Source organism: Dipodomys merriami, unplaced genomic scaffold, assembly GCF_024711535.1.
Source record: "Dipodomys merriami isolate MVZ:Mamm:240054 unplaced genomic scaffold, mDipMer1.0.p SCAF_30, whole genome shotgun sequence".
In the NCBI taxonomy this organism is placed as follows: Eukaryota; Metazoa; Chordata; class Mammalia; order Rodentia; family Heteromyidae; genus Dipodomys; species Dipodomys merriami.
The window spans coordinates 14,374,406-14,392,224 of NW_027204493.1; the positions used below are offsets into that span (position 1 = coordinate 14,374,406).

At 36.5% G+C, this 17,819-nt stretch overlaps 1 protein-coding gene across 1 annotated transcript in view; it reads right to left on the reverse strand.

Moving 5' to 3' along the window:
* Window positions 1-17,819, reverse strand: part of Dhx29 (DExH-box helicase 29) — a 50,142-nt gene that overhangs the window by 12,152 nt on the left and 20,171 nt on the right. The window contains exons 12-23 of the mRNA XM_070041172.1: window positions 16,863-17,006; window positions 13,662-13,838; window positions 11,199-11,339; window positions 9,563-9,707; window positions 9,317-9,434; window positions 7,836-7,920; window positions 6,569-6,657; window positions 5,162-5,290; window positions 5,003-5,078; window positions 4,099-4,323; window positions 1,222-1,358; window positions 755-848 (exon numbers count right to left, since the gene is read on the reverse strand). Of these exons, the coding sequence (XP_069897273.1) occupies window positions 755-848; window positions 1,222-1,358; window positions 4,099-4,323; window positions 5,003-5,078; window positions 5,162-5,290; window positions 6,569-6,657; window positions 7,836-7,920; window positions 9,317-9,434; window positions 9,563-9,707; window positions 11,199-11,339; window positions 13,662-13,838; window positions 16,863-17,006 (1,560 nt within the window). The remainder of the gene's footprint in view (window positions 1-754; window positions 849-1,221; window positions 1,359-4,098; window positions 4,324-5,002; window positions 5,079-5,161; window positions 5,291-6,568; window positions 6,658-7,835; window positions 7,921-9,316; window positions 9,435-9,562; window positions 9,708-11,198; window positions 11,340-13,661; window positions 13,839-16,862; window positions 17,007-17,819) is intronic.

Sequence of the window (17,819 nt, forward strand, 5' to 3'; positions counted from 1 at the left end):
CTTGCCTTGCATGCATGAGGCCCTGAGTTCAATTCCTCAGTACCACATAAGCAGAAAAAGTCAGAAGTGGTGCTCTGTGGCTCAAGTGCTAGAGTGCTAGCCTTGAGCTGAAAAGCTGAGGGACAGCGCCTAGGCCCCATGACGGCTAGTGCTATTAATATGAACTCTCATATTGCCTCTTTTCAATCTCTCTCTTTTTTTTTTTTTTTTTGTGCCAGGTCTGGGCTTGAATTTAGGGCTCAGTATCACTTCTTGAGTATATTTATGATTGTTAAATACTGTTTTAAATCACCTGTAATATGTTCAAGTGAGTTGTTGGAAGAAACAAAAAATCATAACCTTATTAATTTATAATAAGCTTTTCAATTCAATTATTGTTTATTAAACCCTTACTATGTGTCAAGCACTATCCTAGGCATTCTTTTTATCTATCTTTTACAGCCCTATTAAGAATAGTTTGCTCATTTGTGGAATCTAGTTCTAAGATGGTAACAATAATGGGACAGGAAAACAAAAGGGGACTTTGGGTGGTGGTGGGATAAACAGCAGTAGGGAGGGAGAAAGTAAAGTATACCGAAGGGTAAGGAGGATTGAAATTTGACACATGTAAAAAACACACACAATGCAACCTACCAATACTAAAAGGGAAAGAGGAGGAAAAATTTGTTCAGAGTATATGCATGGAATTAACACAATGAATCACTTTCATGTTATTCATGTATACAAATTCAAAAAAATAAAATAGAAAAATTACCTCTAAGGTTAACAATGATGTTCTGTTAAGAAAATTTCTCCGGCAATATGTGATTTCAGAACGATAGCCTCCTTCTTGTCGTGCTTTCTTCCATCTAGGTAAATAAAATGTTAACAAATGAACAAGGTTCACTATGTTTCCTAAGCTCAATAAAATAATCATTTAAAATAGAAGGCGTCTTGCTATGTTGCAGAAGCTGTTTACAGAAGATTTCAACTGTAATGCATTTTCTATGGAAGAGTAAACTGAAATGTTTCAAATATGAGAAATACAAATATATAATACAATCAAGTACATATTTAATTTTTAGGAAGGAGCATAAAAATGACATTTATATGATTATATCTTGACAGACTAAAAACTTGTTTAAATCTTAAATATATTATTTTAATGACAAATATAAAGTTTTAAAAATGTAAATAATCTGAGGTCATTGGCTTATTGATAACACCCATATTATTTTTTACCCTAGATATGCATTGTAGATTGTCAGGTGATCTGAATCTGCCATTGCCAAAGCAGATTTTGCAAGATCTGCTTCATCTTTTCGACCAATAGGTGTAGTAAAAGGTGACTTCTCTGTCATAACTGCTGCAAGTGTTGCCTAACAACAAATAACCAAATAATTCATCATTAGAGAGGTATACAATGACTGGGTTTGTAAAAGAAAACATATCATAAAACATTCCACTTTAAGTATTTGTTTCTTATTTCAATAGGTTTACCAAGTTCTACAATAGCTTACTTACAATTTTTATTGTAAATACTTTTATCAATCTTTTTTATTTTTTGATCGATCATGGGGCTTGAGCTCTGGGCCTGGGTGCTGTCCCTCAGCTCTTCAGCTCAAGGTGAGCGCTCTACCACTTGGTCCATAGTGCCGCTTCTGGTTTTCTGGTGTTTCGTTGGAGATCAGAGTGTCACAGACTTTCATGCCTGGGCTGGCTTTGAACCGCAATCCTCAGATCTTAGCCTCCTGAGTGGCTAGGATTACAGGTGTGAGCCACGCACACCCAACTTGTAAAAACTTTTAGAACTATTGTACAGAACTAATAAACTGTGTTGCTTTGTTTTTATACTAACTCTGTGAGGTAAGGAATAGCACCAGAATTAGCAAAAATGAAAAACAAAACAAGCAACCTGAATACCACTTAATTCATAATCTGTCATTTATAGAGGAAATCTAAGTTACAGTTCAGTTATCTTGACTCTTACAACTTAATTACCATTGACTGCAATGTTCTTTAAAAATTAGCAGGGTGCTTGCTCATGCCTGCAATTCTAGCTGAGGATCATGGATCAAAGCCAGCCTGGGCAGAAAACACCATGAGACTCATACCCAATTTACCAGAAAACCGGAAGTGGAACTATGGCTCAAAGTGGTAGAGCACTTGCCTTGAAAAAGAAGCTCAGGGACAGCATCCAGGCCCTGAGTTCAAACCCCACAGCTGACAAATAAGTTAGCTGGGGCTATAGGTAAAGCTTACTAGTAGAGTATTTACCCGCTATTCACAATCCCAGAGAACAAAACTAGAATTCATCTTTACTAAAAATGCAGCCTGGGGCTGGAAAGGTAGCTTCGTGATAGAGTGCTTGCCTTGCATGAATAAGGCCCTACGTTCGATTCCTCAGCACCATATAAGCAGAAAAAGCTGGAAATGGTGCTGTGGCTCAAGTGGTAAACTGCTAGCCTTGAGCTGAAGAGTTGAGGGACAGTGCCCAGGCCTAGAGTTCAGGCCCCACGACCAGTAAAAAACAAACAAACAAAAAATAAAAATGCAGATTTTTAGATAACTATCATAGCTGTTTTTTTGTTTTTGGTTTAGTCTAATTTTGGTGAGTAGCATTTTTTCTTCTTTTTAGTAGTGCTAGAGAATGAACCAAAGATCTCATGCATGCTTGAGAAACACTCTACCACTGTGTTATACCCTCAGTCCCACATTTCTTTCTTTTTTTTTGTTTTTGTTTTTGGGTCTGGTCATGGGGCCTGAACTCTGGGCCTGGACGCTGTCCCTCAGTTCTTCAGCTCAAGGCTAGCGCTCTACCACTTGAGCCACAGTGCCACTTCTGACTGATGTGGTGCTGGGGAATCGAACTCAGGGCCTCAGGCATGCAAGGCAAGCGCTCTACCACTGAGCCACCTTTCCAGCCCCTCCCACATTTACTTCTAATACTAAAGAAAAAGAGACTAGAGAGTAATACACTCTCTTGGTTATGTTTTTAACAGCCTTGTGCACAGAATAGGCCACAGCCAGATAAAATAGAAAAGTTGGAATGCTACAAGAAAATCAAAGATTTGGGTTGGGAAGGTGGCTCAATGGTAGAGCGCTTGCCTTGCATGCATGAGGCCCTGGGTTCGATTCCTCAGCACCACATAAACAAAAAGAAAAAAGCCAGAAGTGGTGCTGTGGCTCAAGTGGTAGAGTGCTAGCCTTGAGCTGAAGAACTGAGGGACAGCACCCAGGCCCAGAGTTCAGGCCCCACAACCGGACCCCCGCTCCATCCCCCCCGCAAAAAAAAGAAAGATTCAAATAAATGTACAGAATTTGATAACTCTGAGCTAATTTGAGAAAACACAATTCTGATAATTACTGGCTGAGACAGAAGCCGGAAAAAGGAAGTTTTTTTTTTTTTTTCCCCCCTGGTGCCAGTCCTGGGATTTAAACTCAGGGCCTGTATTCAAATGTTTTTTTTTCTTTCATGCGATTGCTTCTAACACATTTGTAAGATTATTTCTTTGTTGCTTTGTATGTCCCTCCCCCACGGTATAACCCCTGCTTTCACTGTATTTGATGTTGGTATAATTTGTGGAGGGGAAGGGAAACAACAAATCGTTTAAATAGGGATACAGGTGGACCCATTGCAACAATGAGATGTACAAGTCGTTATGTTGAAAATAAACTTTACAACTTTGGTGGTGGGGGCGGGGAGGAGGTTTGGGTTGGGGGGTAAGGGATGGGAAGGGGAAATAATGGAGGAGGCTACAATGCTTGATAAGAAATGTACTCATTATCTTGCCCATGTAATTGTAACCCCTCTGTACAGTATTTTCACAATAAAAAAAATTTCTAAGAATTGTCTATTAAATATTAACTACATATTCAAGTGGGGTTATTTGATAGCAAAAGTCAAGTCAAGCCAAACTCAAACTCAAACTTATGTAAATAAGTGAATAGATGTTCAAAGTGTATACATAATAAATAAATATTATATAAAGAAACCTCTTGCCAAGGATTTCATGGGCCCAAATAAAATTTAAAAAAAAGTAAAAAATTATCTTCAAGTTTACTAATTTACCAACCAAATGATACTTAAATGGAAGTAGTAGCAGGACTCTCACTTACCACTGGATCAAGACAGCCAAATATGGCACCAAAAATGAGCATCTTGCCAATTTTGACATTCACAGGTAAAGCTGCAAGGTGTTGGCCCAATGGAGTCAGTTTAGGCTCATTCAGTTCACAAGCTCCAATTTTTCGGAGTAAATTCATTGCATTGCTGATGACTTGAAGCTGAGGAGGATCTAAGGCTTTAGAGAGGAAATCTTCAGGAGAACCAAGATTACATTTCTGCAGAATGAAAAAAGTGATAAAACTGGTTCATGATCAGAAAGAATTATTACATTAAAGAAATACTACTGGGACTAAATTTTGAGTTTAGTAAAATCTTAACCAAAGAGGGCAAATGTGTCAGACTATCCTATCATTTTTCTTATAGTGAGGTAGGAGGAAGGGTTGTATTTGAAAGCAATGGTAGCATGAGGATGAAAGCCTATACTAATTATTTATTACTAATTATGTGTGTGCATGTCAGATGTCAGCTTCCTGAGTAGCTGGTATTACAGGCAAGAGCCAATGGTGCTTGGCTGAAGAGCATATATTATATATGGGCCTTGAACTCAGAGACTGGCACTCAGGCACTGTCTCTGAACCTCTTTGTGCTCATGGCTAGCAATTTACCACTGGAGCCACACTGCCACTTCTGGCTCTTGAATAGTTTATTGGAGATGAGTCTCATAGGGACTTTACTGCCTGGGCGGGCTTTGAACCGCTATCTCCAGATCTCAGCCTCCTGAGTAGGTAGCATTGCAGGCTTGAGCCACCAGCACCCAGTTCAAGAGCGTATTTTTTGAAAAGAGTAAGATATTTGAGTATTTAAAGTAATATGAGATGAAATTTAAAAAAATGTTCACTTTTTTTTAAAAAAAGAGGTAATAAACAGAATTTCGTAAGTTACTTTGGGAATTACCATAATATGAAGACATAATTCCTCCAGAGGTACCCTCAAAATTTCAGGCACAGAATAGTCCATGAATCCTTCAAATCTGGAAAGTAAGATCATACACTCTATCAGGAATGCCCCTGAGTACTGATCTGTACATTTTAAACTTCCAGTGTTGTGCTATACCTTTCTCTTGTGTACATTCGGAAGCAGAAGCCATCTCTGACCCGCCCAGCTCTCCCCTGGCGCTGTAAAGCACTAGCTTTACTGACAAAAGTCTCGACCAAAGAACTCATCTGACTGCTTTCATGGTACCTAAAGAAATGTTTTGAAGAGAACATAGTAGACAATCAACTTAGATCAAAATCAGAAAAAGCCAGAACATGTAACTATGAAAATTAAGTTTAACATAGGCTAAAAGTCCCTTACTATTGTGGACAAACTTTTCTCAAGCCACATTTCCTTTTTAAATAACTTAGGAAAAATTACTTACTAAATCTCACACTGCCAAGTTAATTAGGAAAAAACTGCCAAAGCTAATTTGACCAAACCAAGGAATCTTTCTGATTTTAGTGGAATACCTTTAAATTTTGTTATTTGAAATAGTTTGAGAAGTGCTACTTATCAAAATTACAATTCTACTCATCTTTCAGAAGAGTTAAATGTTTCCTGTAAAGGTATAAACAATCAAAATTAATTTTCTACTGGATAATATTTTTCAAATTTTGCTATAGTTTAATAATAGTAGGGATAATGACAAAGCAGTAAAAGTGATCTCTCCTACTTATGTAAAATAAAAATATTTATATAGTGTAATCTTTTTGTTGAAGACTTAGGTTACCTGTGATGTTCTAGTTACTGGACCATATACTTTCAATTAGGAAATTTAAAAATTCTCATTTATATTTGTGGAGACTAATGATTAAGAAGGCCAGACGTTGCTCAAGATAAAAGATTTAAATCTACCTCTGGTTCCAAAAGATATGCTGTTGTTATTATAATCCCATACACATACACAATGGTTTTGTTATTTTACAAGCAAAAGAATATAAAAAGAATTTCAGTTTTGGCTGGGCTCCAGTGGCTCACGCCTGTAATCCTAGCTACTCAGGAGGCTGAGATCCAAGGATCGCGGTTCAAAGCCAGCCTGGGCAGGAAAGTCCATGAAACTCTTATCTTCAATAAACCACCAGAAAGCCGGAAGTGGCGTTGTAGCTCAAGTGGTAGAGCTCTAGCCTTGAGCTGAAGCTGAGGGACAGCGCTCAGGCCGAGTTCAAGGCCCACAACTGACAAAAAAAAAAAAAAAGAAAAAAAAAAAGAAAAGAAAAAAGAATTGCAGTTTTTTCCTTAGATAGCACTTCTCTTAAAGTAGTACTCACACGCATTACTTATGATAAAACCATGATATAAAATTCTAACATTTATTCTTAGATATGAAAAAATTTCCACTCATTTTATTAAATCTTTTTACTTTGGGCAGAACTAAAACATTTGAATTTTCCCTATATAATTCTGTAATTTTTCCTGAGAACTCCAGAACTACACACTACTTCCAAGTGACAATGTTTTCATCTGGGAAACTTAAAAACTTACTTATTTTCTTTTGTTCTTCCAGTATCAATTACAAATACAACATCTGGGATAGTGATCCCTGTCTCTGCAATATTTGTTGCCAAAACAATCTGCAAATAAACAAAAAACTAAAATATCTAGACAACTTTTAGCAATGTATCATTTAAACTTTAGAGCAGATGAATTTTTAAAAGTGAATTTAAATTTTATTCACAAATGTACAACTGTCTTTGTATAGTTTTGTTTTAGTTTCATTGGCTCAGCTTGTGAGTGTAAAGTTACAGATTTCTATTACAACAAAGTATTATTCTAATTCTAGTCAGTCATCTTAAAAACTCAAATTGGAAACTGATTCAGAGAACAGAGATAGATTACTACAACTCCTCATAATTGTTAGGAAAAAAAGCAGCACATTACTGAGAAGAACTGGGTTACTCTCCTAGATCTGTCTCTCAGGATTCTGAGATCTGAGGATCACAGTTCAAAGCTAGCTGGGGCAGGAAAGTCTGTGAGATTCTTATCTCCAATTAATCACCAGAAAATGGGAAGTGGTGCTATGGCTCAAGCGGTAAAGCACTTGCCTAGAGCTGAAGAGCACAGGGACAGTGCCCAAGTCCAGAGTTCAAGCCCCACGACCAACAACAACAAAAGTCTCATGGACTTTCCTGTCTGGGCTGGCTTTGAAACACAATCCTCAGATCTCAACCTCCTGAGCAGCTAGGATTACAGGCATGAGCCACCAGTACCCAGCAATGTTTTAGTTTTAATACCAGCTTTAGTTCTGACTATGTTAAGATACAGAGCACTTGCAGTACAGTGTAAGATATTTTAAAATTTAATTTATAATTAATAATTATTTTTCTCTTTTGTTGTCGTTGGTTCTGGGGATTAAAACTCAAGACCACACTGATAACCAAGTGATGAACCATTAAATCTTCACCTTCAGCCCTTTTTTGTACTGGTTATTTCAGAGTAAGGTTTCAATTTATGCTCAGGCTGGTGTGGGCTACATTCCTCCTGCTTGCGCTTCCCTATATCGCTGGGGATGACAGGTGTGTGGCACTTTGTTCAGCCATTACGTTTCCCCTATAGTTGAATAAGGAGCACATGCCTCTATGACCAGCAGTTGGTTGAGATAGAGTCATATGAACTTTTGTGCCTGGGCTTGTCTCAAACCAGGATTCTCTGATCTTTCCTTCCCAAGTAGCTAGAATAACAGGCTTGAGCCACCATACTTGGCTTTAATAAAATATTCTCAGGTTGCATATAAATTTGCTATGAATTTTACCTTCCTGATTCCTGGAGGAGGAAGTGTGAAGGCTGCAGCCTGATCATGAGTTGAAAGAATAGAATGCAGAGCTATCACTTTATATCTGAAAGTTAAAATCATAGTTCTTAGCAAGAGTTTCTCTTTAGAAGACACTGCAAAGAATAACAAAATTTATTTGCATATAAGGAACAACTTTAAATTTATGAAAAAATTTAAACACACTGAAGTTAATAGAACAGTCTCATAAACACTTATATATACCCATGACAGAGAAACTGATTTTAATATGAATAAATAACAGATTGAGTATCTTTGAAATGTTTGTGGCCTTAAGTGTTTCAGATTTTAGAGCATTATAAATTTGGATTTTTGGATTATGGGTTGTTTACCTGATATAAAATACAGTGTTAAAAACATTTTATTATTTTTTGTTGATTGTGGTGCTTGAACTCAGGACCTGAGTTCTTTTGCTCAAGGCTAGCACTCTACTGCTTTGATCTGCAGTGCCATTTTTGTTTTTTGAGTGGTTAATTGGAGATGAGTCTCATGAAGACTTTTCTGCCCAAGCTCGCTTTTCACCACAATCTTCAGATCTCAGCCTCCTAAGTAGCTAGGATTACAGGCATGAGCCACCAGTGCCCGGCAGAATTTTAAATAATATGTTATGACCATAATGAAGATTTCAACTACTAAGTCTTTGCTATGGGGGAGGGCTGAAGTATATGGGTACAGACCCATTGAAATTTATTGAAATTTTCAATAAAAATAAGTTATATCACACAGAATATACAAAATGAGAAATAATCTTATAACCTGTCCCTAATAACCCTGTCTCTAAATTCTTTTATTGCTTACTTGTTGCAATAAATAAAATTCCATCAGTTAAAAAAAAAAAAAAAAAAAGGCCGGGCAATGGTGGCTCACGCCTGTAATCCTAGTTACTCAGGAGGCTGAGATCTGAGGATCACAGTTCAAAGCCAGCCCAGGCAGGAAAGTCCATGAGACTCTTATCTCCAATAACCCACTAGAAAACGGAAGTGGTGCTGTGGCTCAAGTGGTAGAGCCTTGAGCTGAAGAGCTGAGGGACAGCACCCAGGCCCAGAGTTCAAGCCCACAATGACCACCACCACCAACAACAACAAAAAAAGAAGAACTTTAAGTTCTGATGTGAATGCGATGACTTAATAGTATAATTAAACAGATAATTCAACTACAACCTCATCAGTTTTTTTTTTTAACAGTTTCTAAGTTAGGAGAGGAAATACTACCTTTTGTTTTGTTTGGATGACAGTCCTAGGACTTAAAACTTAGGACCTGAGCACCATCCCTTAGTTTTTTCATTCAGTTCTGGAGCTCTATCACTTGAGCCACAGCTCCACTTCTTTTCACCATGGGCAATTTTAAATACAAGTGAATAGACCGATAACTGATCAAGTATTTTAATTTATCATTTTTCTAGTTTAAAATTACCCAAAAGTACACTGAAGATTTGTGGTTACCGTTCAGAATAAAATCTTCGGTCATTGGATAAGAGATCATACAACTGTTGAATATGAGCAAGGCCTGGTAAGAAGATCAGTACTGCTCCTTCAATATTTCTGAACTGAGGACTTTTGTCTGAAAATTTTAAAGACATAATATTCAAAATAAGAAGGGACAACAAATGAAGTGTTAGTAAAACCCTTCTAGCTAGAAGGAATGTTTTACCAAAACTATAAGAGACACATTAGAAACAGAAAATATACCTAAATATATAAGAAGTTCCAAAATAAGATCCAGGTTGATTTTATGAGGGGTCATGTACATAATGGCATGCTGAGTGCGACTGCTATACTTTTGGTAAAATGGATTTAAGTCGGCACTTGCTCCAGTCTGAATTGGGATGTAGTCCTAAAAGAAAACCAGAGAGAGCTGAACAAAAACATTAAGTACTTTTATTAGACAAGGTATAAAGATGGTATTGTATCTATTCAAATCCACATTGGTTATCATCAACATCATTATTTCAGTGAAATATAGCAGGAGTATAACTTGTCTATTTATTTATTTAAAGATCTTTTTTTTTTTTGCCAGTCCTGGATCTTGAACTCTGGACCTGGGAGCTGTTATTAGATTTCTTTTTGCTCAAGTCTAGTGCTGGACCACTTCAGCCACAGCACCACTTCCAGCCTTTTCTGTGATTAATTGGAGATAAAGAGTTTCTCGGACTTTCCTGCCTGGGCTGGCTTTGAACCTTGCTCCTCAGATCTCAGACTCCTGAGTAGCTAGGATTACAGGCTTAAGCCACTGGTGCCCAGCTCTTATTCTTACAGTGTAATTTCCTACAGCTCTAGGAACAGCAAAAATTAAATCTTGCCATGTTTTACTGAAAGAATTATTGAAAAAAATAACAAATCTGAATATGGTAATTAAAATTTACTATAATCATTTATGCATTATTCTGGGGCAGTTAAAAAAGCAGCCAGACCTTAAGAGAGGTCATAATGTCAATAAAATGTATTTTATGCTTGCATTATTCTATCTATATTCTACTCTGGTTATTTTCCCTCTATCTCCCTCTTTTTTGATACAGGGTTTGAACTCATGGTCTCATGCTCTCACTTTTTTTTTTTTGGTTAACTGAAGATAGAATCTCTGGAACTTTTCTGCCTGGGCTGTCTTTGAACCAAATCCAGATCTCAGACTCTTGAGCAGCTAGCATTACAGGCATGAGCTACCCAGTTCAATTCTTTTGAAATTATTTTTCTGAAGATTTTCTTCAGTTTGTCATTTTTTAAAAAATCTCTGGAGTACCAGAGAAAGATTTTAGTTTTACTTTCTTAGTTTATATACTTAATTAAAAGGAAAAATAACTTCTAACTGTGTTTTCATCAGTTCAGACACATGTATGAAGTACAAGAAAAGCATAAAAGATGTAGTGAAAACACGGAATCCAGTCACTGAGTAAATTACAGGACAATGTAGTACTTCTAAAAACACATAATCTCAACTAATTTCTTAGGGAAGAACTGTGCTTGCTTTAACTGGCTTCGTAAGAGCTAAGGATAGCTCTATCTGCTAGGATAGAGACTGCTGAGAAACTGACAAAGACGTGGGGATCAAGCACTTAGGATGAGGAGCTAGGAAAAAAACCACTGGAAATTTGCTCTCCAATTATTGATCAGTGCTATAAAACTATGGGCCTTGATTTTATAGCTATCTAGTGGCCAGAACAAAGCAAAATATCACAAATTAACAAGATTAAATAGTCCTTAAAATTATCTCATGTCCTCCCTTCCCCCCCATCCTTTTTTGCTAAATTATACTCAGATTTGCTGTTAGCTACATTAAAAATTCTCATGGCAGGTTATGCCGTGTTCTAAAAATATATATATTTTTTACCTGATGTTTTTTGGTTCCCCCAGCTTTACTTGTAACATTAATCGTAATCTCTTCTTCTTCCTCTAGAAATTTCTGACAATATTCTGAGTCTTTCTCTAGTACAAAGCCTGTTTCTTCGATTATATCTTCAAGATGAAAAACCTGTGGAGTAACCCAAATTCATGTAAATTCATGTAAATATCATTTTAAAGAGAACAAGGTGATTATCACTGAAGACTACTAAACTATTATGAAAATAAACTCTGCATTATTTGTAAATGAAGAACATGTTTAATATAGAAGAGTCTGTTGATAATGGCAGGGTGAGTTACATTATCATATTCAGTTTTTAAGTGAAAATGGTTAGAAGAATACATTTCATTGGCTGAACAAAAGGTAAGCATTAAGAATAGTCAGAAAAGCAGCTTCATTGGGTGGGATAGCGAAGAATGATGGGGATAGTGGAGAATGATGAAAGGTATGACACTGGTCAAGATGCAATTCATAAACTGCTTTGTTGAATGGCAACTCCTTTGTACAACTGCTTAAAATAAGAAGCTTCAAAGCCAACTCTAAGTTTGAGGATGGAAGGAAAAAAAAGAGTTTCTTATTATTAGAAAATCATCCTCCATCTGAATACAATGATTTTGATATGGAAGTAAGTTTATAGCTCTCACTTCTGTCCTAAGAATACTCCTTAAAACTCTCTTTACCAGGGCAGGGAAGGTGGCTTAATGGTAGAGTGCATATATGAGGCCTTGGGTTCAAATTCTCAGTACCACATAAACAGAGAATAGATGAAAAAAAAAAAAAAAAAAAAAACTGGGCTGGGAAGGTGGCTTAGTGGTAGAGTGCTTGCCTTGCATGAATGAGTCCCGGCTTCGTTTCCTCAGCACCACATAAGCAGAAAAAGCCGAAGTGGTGCTGTGGCTTAAGTGGTTGAGTGCTAGCCTTGAGCTGAAGAGCTGAAGAACAGTGCCCAGGCCCAGAGTTCGGAGCACACAAGGGGGGAGTGTGGGGGGGGGGGTGGAAAACCTCTACATTTCCCCTCAGGCAGCACCAGCAGACATTTGCATCTCAAGGTATTTCATCGTAAAGATGCTGTACAGAGGGGTTACAGTTACATGAGTAAGGTAATGAATGAGTACATTTCTTGCTGAGCACTGCTACCCCCCTACTTTTTCTCCTACTATCCCTTCCCTCCCCCACTTCCCTGACTCCCCCCATCAAGTTGTAAAGTTCACTTCCAACCTAGTGTCTTGTGAGTATCATTGTTGCAATGGGTCAAGCAGTTGTCCTTGTTTCAAAATTTTGTTATGCCCTTCCCCTCCCAAATTAGATAAATGTATATACAAGATTCAGGGTACCAAAATTAAATACAGTAACAATAGGGGATATACCATAAGGGGAAGAACATACAAAAGAAACAAAAAAAAAATCACATAGTACATTAAAAACAACAACAAAGAAAGACCTCTTGTGCCTATATCTTGGGGTTCATTTCTCCTAGCATCATCTTATATGATCATATGCACATAGCTTTTGAACTTTTCTGCTCATCTGGTAAGATTATCCTGGACATATACTAGTTTTGCAAATAAGGGAAACCATGGGACCTATGTTTTTGGGGTCTGGCTTACTTCACTTAATACGATTTTTTCCAAGTCTTTCCATTTCCTAACAAATGGGGCGATGTCATTCTTTCTGATGGAGGCATAGAATTCCATTGTATATAAATAGAAAGCTCATTGATTAGAAGATCTTCACTAGCTATACAATAGACAAGGCCCTCATATCTAAAATATACTTAGAACTCAAAAAATTAACTCCCCCAAAAACAAATCCTCAAAGAAACAACCTTCCCATTAATAAGTGAGCTAAAGACTTAGACTTCTCTGAAGAGGAAATAAGAATGGCGAATACACATGAAGAAATGCTCAACTTCTCTGGCCATAAAAGAAATACGAGTCAAAACAACATTGAGTTCTACCTTACCCCAGTTAGAATGGCTATAATCAAGAAATCTAGTAATAACAGATGCTGAGCATTTACCCAAATGATCACAAACAAGGCCATACTAAAGCTACCAGCATGATTATGTTTATCACAGCATTATTCACCACATCTAGGTACTTCTTTTTTTTTTGGTTGGTCATGGGGCTTGAACTCGGCCTGAGTGCTAGCTCAAGGCTAGCATTCTACCACTTAAGCCACAGCACCACTCCGGTTTTCTGTTTTATTGGAGATAAGAGTCTCATGGACATTCCTGCTGGGGCTGGCTTTGAACTGCAATCTTCAGATCTCAGCCTCCTGAGTAGCTAGGATTATAGGCATAAGCCACGGGTGCCCAGCCTCTAAGGTACTTTTTTGATTGTTGTACTCTAAGAACAGTTTCCAAGTTGGATTGTTAAGGGCCTTTGCTCTGGAGGAAATTCTCTGGTGTGAATGCAGTTTCTGCTTATACACATACTGAAGAAAACTTACCTCAACAGGATAACTTCTTCCTGAAATTCTGAGAATAGGACAGTGTGTAAAATATGTAGAAAACTTTTCACTGTCCACAGTGGCACTCATTAGAATCAAGTGTAGGTCAGAACGTTTCTGTAAAATTTCCTTCAAGATAATTAGCAAGAAGTCTGACTGGACACTTCTTTCATGAACCTAATACAAGGCAATATAAAAAACACATACAAGGTATAGTAAGAGGCTTAAATAATTTGACATTCTATTATTAGTTGATATTCAAGAATACAGTTCATATATGTAGAGGGAGTTAGATATTTCAAAGAAGGCACATCACATAACTCAAAAGGTCATTCTGTACAATTAAAAATCAGCATATATAATAGATACCACTAGCAACAACAGGACTCTAACCAAGGAGATGGTTTGGAAATCAGACCACACACAGCTAATCAGCTTAGTGTATCTCTCAAATTTTACTTAGAAACAAGGGTTACTCCTAACTCTGTCATTAATATAAGAGTATACTATTACTACCACACAAGACAGCTTTTTTGCTCAAGACTAGCACTCTACCATTTGAGTCCCAACTATACTTATGCATTTTTGGTGGTTAATCAGAGATAAGAATCCCAGGGACTTTCTAGTTTTGAATCATAATCTTCAGATCTCAGTCTCCTGAGTAGCTAGGATTATAGGCATGAGCCACTGGCACCCAGCTATTACAACAGATTTAACATACTAAAATAAAATATACCAAGTTAGTAAGTCATTTGCTTGGAAGGGAGGCAGTAGTGCTTTAGTCTCCACATTCTACAATCAATTACTTGTGTTCAATTCTTGGCTTATTTACTTAGTAAGATTTTGGGACAATTATATAAACATCTCTATTTCTTTTAAGGGAAAAATTCTTAAGAGTTATGTGACAATCAAATAAGACTATAGAAAGCCCTTAGAAAAGAGCCTACCAAATACCAAGTATTTAGCATTGTTAGATATTGGAGGTGAAAAACTGACCAAGACTGTTCCCTTTGACTTTGTAGTCTACTAAGAGAATATTATGTAGGATAGCCTCAAATTATAACTGATTAGCTAATCTGGGTGGTCAGGATCAGGGAAATTGCTGGTGATCCTAAGTATTGAAGGATGAGTTTGAAAAAAAAAAAAGGGTAAAACTTGTGATGAGGAAAAGGCAAAAGTATTCAGGTCAAGGGACCTATATATATATATATATAAATAAAATCATGGTGGATGTATGCGGCCATGGCTGTAATCATCAGCATAAAAATAGCAACAACCAAAATGGTGAAAAAGGGATTATTATATATTTGAGAAACAAGAAAAGAAAAATGATAGCAAGCACAGTATGGGTATTAGGCAAGAGATAAAGCTTAGTCCAGCCATGTAAGTCTTTGTAAACCATGTTAAGGAGTTTAGATGTCACTGTAATGAATCACTACCCAATGACTATGACATTTTAAAGCAGGAGAATCAAGTGGTCTAAGTTTTATTTAAAAAATAACTAGAGGGCTGGGAAGTTGGCTCAGTGGTAAAGCGCTTGCCTTGCATGCCTGAGGCCCTGGGTTCGATTCCTCAGCACCACATAAGCAAAAAGAAAAAAGCCGGAAGTGGTGCTGTGGCTCAAGTGGTAGAGCGCTAGCCTTGAGCTGAAGAGCTGAGGGACAGCGCTCAGGCCCAGAGTTCAGGCCCCGCGACCGGACCCAAAAAAAAATAAATAAATAAAATAACTAGAGCTAGGAATGATGATGCTTCTGAATCTCAGTACTTGGGGGACTAAGGCAGCAGGACTGAATATCAGATGAGCCTAGGGCTTCATAATGAGACTATGTCTAAAAAGAAAAATGAATAATTGCTATACTATGGTTAATACAGTAAGAACAAATGAAAAGCTGAAAGTTAAATTCATGATATGCTTTTGTGGTATTATTAAAGAGATACTATAAAAGAGTAATGGCAGTGAATTTAGAGAAAAGCGAATGAATTTGAGAAAGGCAGAATTAACACAACTAACTAGGTGACTCAGTTTAGGAAATGTAAAAAGAGAAGGAAATATTTTAGATGTTTTACTTTGTTGGTTTGATCAGATGACTGTGGGGCTTGTTCACCAAGATTCAGAAGACAGGAAGAGGAGAAAATTTCTTATAATGAGAAAGGGTAGGAGATGTTGAATTTTGGAAATGATGCTCAAAAGATCCTGAGACTGAAGGTATACAGAAGACATTTGGATATCTCCATCTGAAGGTCAGGAAAAAAATCTTGTAATCAATGACACTGATCTAGATAACTCTGTCAGACAATAATTTATACAAGTTAATAATTTATACAATATTTTGAAAAAAATGGGAAAATACAAAGAGCTAGTAAAAATGTATAAATTAAGTATACCTGGTCCAGGTGGTAAGAATGTGTCTATGAGCATACCAGCAGCAAGAAAAGCTACTGAAATTTACATAACTATTAAAAACTAAACCAGAGCATAAAATTCCTAGTAAAGGCCAGAAATAATACTCTTCTCAACATCCTTATAAAAAGAGTCCTTAATAATACAATAAACTCTGTCTAATCTTACATCCATTTGATGACTTTCTCTGGGTTTCTTTCACTGTGACTATATCACACTGAAATTCAATTTGGCTAGCCATGTCTTTGGATGGCTAATACCAAAACAACAAAGAACATATATTCTGAGAACCGGTATGGTTTTTATGTTATGATGCATTCAGACTTATATTTACAAAGTGATTTCCCACTAATAGTTTGAAGTTCCAAGAGAATTTATTATACTACTCCTTAGCTACCACAGAATGGTGCCAGAATGCCTGGGTTTGAATCTCCAGCTGCAGAACTTACTGGCTATATGAACACAGGAAGCAATTTGACTTTATGTACTTTAATTTCCTCAATGGTAAAAATAATATCTATTTTATCATGTTGCTGATTAGGATAAAATGAATTTAAATTTAAATCAATTAGAATTTTAATAATCCCTATTGCTAATAATTAATGTAATATCTTTCATACAGTATATGGATATGAAAATGCATATACATATAATTATCTGTGATAGAGCATTTATTAAATAAATTAACATGAGACATTCACTAGAGGACACAAAGAAACTGTCAAGTATCATTAGAGATAACTTTTTTAAAAATAAAAAATGTTTGATATTTATCAAATACAACTATAAAACCTACTTACCTCATCTACAATAACATGAGACACATTAGTTAGAAGACAATCTTCTTGAAGTTTCCTTAACAAAACTCCTGTTGTACAGTAGAGTAACCTGGTAGATTCACTAGCACGAGATTCCATCCGGATCTGATAGCCACACAAAGAATTCTGAAGGGAGAACACAAAGTCATCATTAGATTCTTTCAAGTAACCTGAGAAATAAGATGTAAAATGTAAAGCATGAGTGAGCTTGCTACTATTTGGCACAATCTAAATAAATTTATTTAGTATAATGTATCATTGTTATAAGAATTTTCCTATGGTCTTTATGTAAAATTAGGATGTGTTTTGGTAATTGTTTTTTTTTTGTTGTTGTTTTTTGTGGTGTGACAAGGTCTTCTCTATGAAGCCCAGGCTGAACTAACAATCATATTGCCTTAGCCTTCGAAGTGCTGAGATTATACACAAACCATAATGGTAATTTTAAACGGAAAAATGTGTTTTTTCCAAAGTGCTGAGGCAAAAAGCTATTCATCTGGCTTCAAAAACCATAATACAGTTATAATAAATGTTGAATTGACTTATAAAATTATCTTAGAGCAAAATATTGAACTACTCAGGAACAATTTTAGGGAAGCTTCTATAACTTGTCTACTTTTCTATGAAGATCTTATAAAACTTGAACCATTATATGCAGGTATCACACTAGTGGTTCCTAAAGAGAATCCTATTCCTATCACACTTTTTCTTAGTTTTCAAATAATTTCTATGTACATGCATGCCTTCCCCTTTAAGGGTAGAAACTATCGTTGGGGGCCAGAGGCTCACACCTATAATCCTAGCTATTCAGAAGACTGAGATCTCTGAGGATCAAAGTTCAAAGCTAGCCCAGGCAGGAAAATCCGTGAGATTCTTATTTCCAATTAACCACTAGAAAACTGGAAGTAGTGCTATGGTACAAAGTGGTAGAGTGGTAGACTT